Raw genomic sequence first — 6,088 nt, forward strand, 5'->3', positions numbered from 1 at the left:
TGCCTCATTTACATGTCTCCACTTTTAGCACATTTTAAAGGTCATCATACGGGTTTCAGTCTACCTCTTATGGAGGTATGGATGTCGATATCCACATTCATTGCCACATTTTAAGTGAGATTCTTTGGGTTTGTCGTGTTATATATAATTTTCTAAAGACATCTAACCATTATGTGACTCGGTAGGATTCTCACACTTAACATGTATTTTGGAGACTTAGAAGTCACCTTGGAAATTTAAAAGACTTTTGATGTTTGAAATAGTTATAACTATGTTATTTATACTTAGTTTTTTTTGTTAATTGTAATTACCCTTGTATACATTTTTAACAACCACCTTTGCTATGTTTTAAGTTTTTATATTTTGATACTTCAATAATTGACTAATGGTTTTAAAAACCTTTTTATAAATGCTTAAGATTATTTCAATCTAACTCACATGAGATGTAAATCATGTTAGGATAAAGAATCTATAAACACACAACAATAAAAATCTAAAGAAAAAAAATAAGAACACAAAAATTAACATGGTTAATAAGAACAGAGTTGTCGTGCTAATCCACAAAAAAACTAGAGAGAATTATTAGACTTATATAAATTACAACTATTATAATCAAGTTTCTACTTAGGACTAGAGATGTGCACGATGATATATTTATAATGACAAGGTTTACTCTTAATACTGCTTGTGAGTTATGCCCAAAATATCACCATCTGAAATAGACATTTTGGTTCGAGCATCGTAACTATGCTATTCGGCAACACAGACCTAAACTATTGATAAGTTTCTTTAAAGGCAATTAAATAAACGAGAAAATCATGTTTCACAACTCAACTTTTCGTAGATATCATTTCTATTTATTTACAAAAATCCATGTGGACTTCCTAGTTACCACACATGTTAGTCTCAACAACATGTTATAAATGTTATAAGAGGTTAAACAACAACTTTATTTGAATTAACAAGTTTCAAAATCCAAAATGCTTTTCTATAAAAGAGGAAATATTTTTTAAAAAAGGGTCAAAATCTTCAATATGCTTTTTTACGCATCTATCCTTTTTTTTTTTTTTTTTTTTTTATTCTTAAAGGAAAATAATTAGTTTTTTATACTTTATAAAAAAAATCTAATTTGTTCAAGAGAAGTTTGTGTTTGCAATATCATTTTTTATGATGGTTTTGATAACTCATTCTTTAAAAAAGTTGCAGGAGGCCAAGAGCACGTTGACTTCTTTGAGCTTAAGCCGGAACTTTTCGAATATAAAAGGCCCAATTCACGGCCCATTCAAGCAGACGTGTCTTCCTGCAACTCTGAATCTCTCGTCTTCATCGCCTTCCCTTCTTCCTCAATGGAACCCTAACACCCATTTCTCTCTCTAACTCTCACAAAATTAATCAAAACCCCATTCTTGAATTACTTTCCATACCCCTCTCTGTTCTTCGATCTACATTGTCAACGGTTCAGAACAGTGAGGAGCGGAAAAGGATCCGTTTCAAGCGGTGAAAGAAGCTGTAGGGCAAGTTCTATTATTTCTCTAACTTTAGTTTATACTTTCTATTTTATGGCGATTTCTTCGTTTTATTGACTTCAAATGTGTTGCCTCTTTTTGTGGGGTTATCGAGAAAATAATTTGACTTTATTTGTGGGTAATCGTAGAACTTGTATATAAATAAATACATCTTTTGTGGGATTGTTCAAAAGTAAACATCGTTGACCTCCCTGTAGCTCATCTAATTTATAATAATATTGTTATATAGTCGCAATTTCATTAAGAAGTAAATGTTGACTTTCCCTGTGCGATTGAAAACTTTGATTACAAATGTGTCTTTTCAATCACAATTGCCCGATCCCCGATGATCGATTTAGCTCAAATTACGTGAATAGTGTAACAACCGTTTTCGATTCCTGACAAAAAATTGAAATGGGTTTGTTTAGAAACGATCAAAAAGGTCTACAATTGATCGATTTTGTTTTGTATGCATCGATCGCCATGAAGAATGAGCAAAACTTCAGACTACATTTTCTCTATTCTTTCTAGAAATATCGTTGTTTTTTGGATATCGATTCAGTAATCAAAACTCAAAAGTCTCAATGATTGATTGATCTTCTGTTAAAATGTGGTCCATCATTATATATCTTCTGAAGTTGTAGTTAATTTGAGTTGTCATAGCAATCATACTAATGACCACAATGTTTGATTCCATTGGAAACATCACATCCTTTTTCAGATCTCTTAATCTTTTCCATTATTGACCATATATTTTCACATCATGATGATAATCGACCCTACAAGCTTTTGCCTCAATAAATTTTATTGGTTTTGGTTCTATGAACCTTTCAATTCTTATATCTCATAATCATGTCTACAGTAGTTCAGTAAAGATTTGACCTCAATGTCAGTGTCTCCATGCCCACATTTCACCTCCAATCTCATAATTCTTTGAAACTGTTATTCTTCCAACAACTTCTGAGCTGGCCCACAATTGTCTGGGCCTAGGGCCCACAAGAAGCCCAGTTCATATTGGAACTGAAACTCTCACACTGTGACTATCAAGACTCGAACCCTCATATGTTCATTGTTGTTTGTGTTATTATTTATGAATCAAGTTTGGAATAATACCTTTGTAGATGGGTTATGACCTTTTTATAATTTCCTCCTTGTTAAAATTACTAAAATACCCCTAACCTAAGAATCTCACAAGTAACACCTCTTGCCTCCACATAAATCCAATATAATATTGGAATATGTTGAGGCATAACATAACCTCTATTATAAGTTTAAGGATTTCTTAAGATACCTTGCTTTTTACACAATGCCTACTTGTCTTTCCTTGTAAGTTTCCCTTTTATCTTTTTTTTTTTTCCTTTTCCCATTTTATATCCAATTTTAATGATCCAGGTTACAAATCTTGCATTTTTAAGAAGCAAGACAACAAAAGTAAACATGTTTTCATAGCATTGTGGATCAAACACACGACAAGGGTAAAAATGGCATTTTACTCCCAAGACGATTCAGCGGATGATTATCTTTTCAAGATTGTTCTGATTGGTGATTCGGCTGTTGGGAAATCAAATCTGCTTGCTAGATTTGCTAGAGATGAGTTTTACCCTAATTCAAAATCAACAATTGGGGTAGAATTTCAAACACAAAAGATTGAAATTAAAGGGAAAGAAATTAAGGCCCAAATTTGGGATACAGCTGGACAAGAAAGGTTTAGAGCAGTTACATCTGCATATTATAGAGGGGCAGTTGGAGCTCTTTTGGTGTATGATATTACCAGACGCAGGACTTTTGATAGTATTGGAAGATGGCTTAATGAACTTCATAGTAAGTATTCTTGTGTGTGCAAAAAGACGTAAATGCCCTTTGCCCTCCTTATCTTTGTCATTGAAAATGGTGCTAGAAAGCTTGTCCAAGCTTGTCCAAGGTTAGGACAAAAATTGCAGGGTTTTGTCTCACCCGAAATGGTGGATTAGGATTCGATTCTCTCTTGATCTTTCATTTGTACAAATGACGAATTTGACCTTGGGTAATTTGATCGCAATGAACCTTTTTTTGAAAAAAAAAAAATGAATCTTGCAATGAACCGTTTTTTGTCGAACCCAAAAAGGTGAAACAAGCTAGTAAATAAACTTGCTATCGATCTTCTGTTTGTGCAAAAGACGAAAATACCCTTCTCGTAGTTATCATCGAAAACAACCCTACAAAGCCTGTCCCATTGATTATGTTTAGGGTTTTATGCAGAAAAGTCTTATTATTTTGAAATTTTTTTTTGAACAGAAAAGTCACGATTATTTAATTTTACACGATAATCTGTCATTTCCTGTTAAAATAAAAGGATTTTTTTTCGTTAATTTGAGCAAAGTATTAAATAATCAAAACATTTCCCAAAATAATGAGAGATTTTTGTTCATAAAGCCCAACATAGTATTTATGATAAATTGATAACGATTCGATTATTGTATTTTGACTTTTTTTTTTTTTTTTTTTTAAATTTAAAATTTTAGCACATTCGGACATGAATGTAGTTTCAATACTTGTGGGTAACAAATCAGACCTTAAAGATGCACGTGAGGTTTCTATGGAGGAAGGAAAATCGTTGGCTGAATCTGAGGGATTATTTTTTATGGAAACTTCGGCTCTTGATTCATCAAATGTAATTACTGCTTTTGAGATGGTAGTAAAAGAGATTTATAATATTTTGAGCAGGAAAGTTATGGAGGTCAAGAAACCCGAGCCTTCATTATCAGGAACTGGAAAAACGGTTGTTTTGGAAACGGATTCGGATCAAGAGAATGTAACTAAAAAAGCGTGGTGTTGTTCATCTTAGAATCATTATTACTATTACTATTATTATTATATAAAGAAATTGGGGGTGTTTTTGGATGTGTTATAAGGTTAATAATGTATATGATGTGATGATTGTTGAGAGAAAAAAAAAAAAGGGTTTGTGGTTGTTGGAATTGTGTTTTTAATTAGGGTTAAATGTAAGAAATAGGAATATACTTTTATTTTATTGTTTTGTTTATTATAGAATCTTACTTTTCATTTTCTACATTGTATTGCTACGTTATATTTCAAAGTATCTACTCATTTATGGTAGTGTCATGAGATGTGAATTAAATTTTAGTGTTGTGATTGGGTAATATTTTAAAATTAATGTCGAAATAAAAATAAATTGTTTATGGTAAAAGATTGGAGTTGAGTAGATGTATAAAATTAATTACAAAATGATGAAATAAACAAACGATTTGCTTTTTAACATAGTTTTAAAGATTTTTTTATTGCCGGTTTACAATATTGTTTTTTTCTTATTTGTTTTTATGAGTGTCTTTTATCAGTTTATGTAATAGATATGTTAATAACTAAAATTTAATCAAATGTTTAACTTTGTTGATTATCTAGTTATTACATCTTCAAATAATTCGAACTTCGAAACATTATCTTCGTCATTTTTTATTATAGGGATATTAAAAATATTACCATTAGGAAAAAAACCAAAATCCGAATTGGCCAACTATTTTAAGATTTGAAAAATACACCATAATATTCAAATTGAATTATTTCGGACTAATGTTATGTCCAATTAAAAGTATTTTTTCCGACTAAAAATATATTTCGGATTCTAAAAAAACTATTATGCATTTCAATAACATGTTCGAAATATGATTAGACTAAACTGGAAATTTGGAAAAAAATGTTTCATTTTTAATGAAATTTGCCAAAAAAATAACATAGCAAATGAGAAATTAATACGATACAAAAATATAAAATGTGACAATTTGTTAAAAACCAGTGACTTTAGATATTTGAAAAGGTCATTCTAGAAATGGGTAGAAAGAGTTTTTGAAAAGTATCATGAGAAAATAGTTATATCTTTAATTAAATCGGAAATGGTCATCCGGACTATTTGTTGCTAATGTTTCAAGGTTTAATAGGTGGATAGGGTGGTAAATGTGGGTGTTAAAGGGCTCACTAAGGGTGAGAATGAAAGGGTTGAATAATGTTGCAAGGTTCCATAATTCAGTAATTATGGAAACTTGGAAGGAGGATAATGACTCACAAGGTGTGTATGAGACATGTCTCTACGAAGGAGAAGATAGACAAGTTCTAGATGAAGAATTGAGGGTGTCTAAAGCTTATTTTGGAATTTATGAGTTTCTTGATAAGGAGCAACAAGGAAATAACCATTCTATTTTGGAATTTATGAGTTTCTTGATAAGGAGCAACAAGGAAATAACCATTTAGCGTTAAAAAAAATTAAATGAAGAGTATGACGATGTGCATTCTTCCTTTGGTGATTTGGTGAAGTCAATAAAAAAAACCACAACGTTTTTCTTTGTTGAAGAATCATATGCATTTAATGAGATGAATCAGATTATGGGTTACTTCGCGGACAGGGACGAAGCTTGCTTAGGGCGAGGGGGGGGGGGGGGGGGGGAGGGGGAGGGGGAGGGGGAGCCCCCCCTGATTTTTTTGTCAGAAATAAACCTTCATCTTTAGTTTTTATATATATTTAGCCTAAAAATGTAAAATTTATGCTTTGCCCCGCCGCTCTCCGATTTTCATATATAGTATATTTTCCCCTC

General features: G+C 31.6%; 1 protein-coding gene across 2 annotated transcripts; it reads left to right on the top strand.

Annotated features, from left to right (window-relative positions):
• Positions 1 to 1,217: 1,217 nt before the first annotated feature.
• Positions 1,218 to 4,554, top strand: RABA5A (RAB GTPase homolog A5A). 2 transcript variants are annotated; one of them, XM_079044190.1, is made up of 3 exons: positions 1,218 to 1,509; positions 2,898 to 3,326; positions 4,007 to 4,554. In XM_079044190.1, exons 2-3 carry the CDS (start codon positions 2,987 to 2,989, stop codon positions 4,327 to 4,329), a joined length of 663 nt encoding a protein of 220 aa, XP_078900316.1. In that variant the 5' UTR covers positions 1,218 to 1,509; positions 2,898 to 2,986; the 3' UTR covers positions 4,330 to 4,554. The 2 variants fall into 2 exon arrangements, with proteins under 2 accessions (XP_078900316.1, XP_078900315.1); XM_079044189.1 differs by having other exon boundaries at positions 1,220 to 1,514.
• Positions 4,555 to 6,088: the final 1,534 nt, after the last annotated feature.

The sequence above is a fragment of the Lactuca virosa genome, chromosome 4 (genome assembly GCF_052849685.1).
Source record: "Lactuca virosa cultivar CGN04683 chromosome 4, Lactuca_virosa_CGN04683_v6, whole genome shotgun sequence".
NCBI lineage: Eukaryota > Viridiplantae > Streptophyta > Magnoliopsida > Asterales > Asteraceae > Lactuca > Lactuca virosa.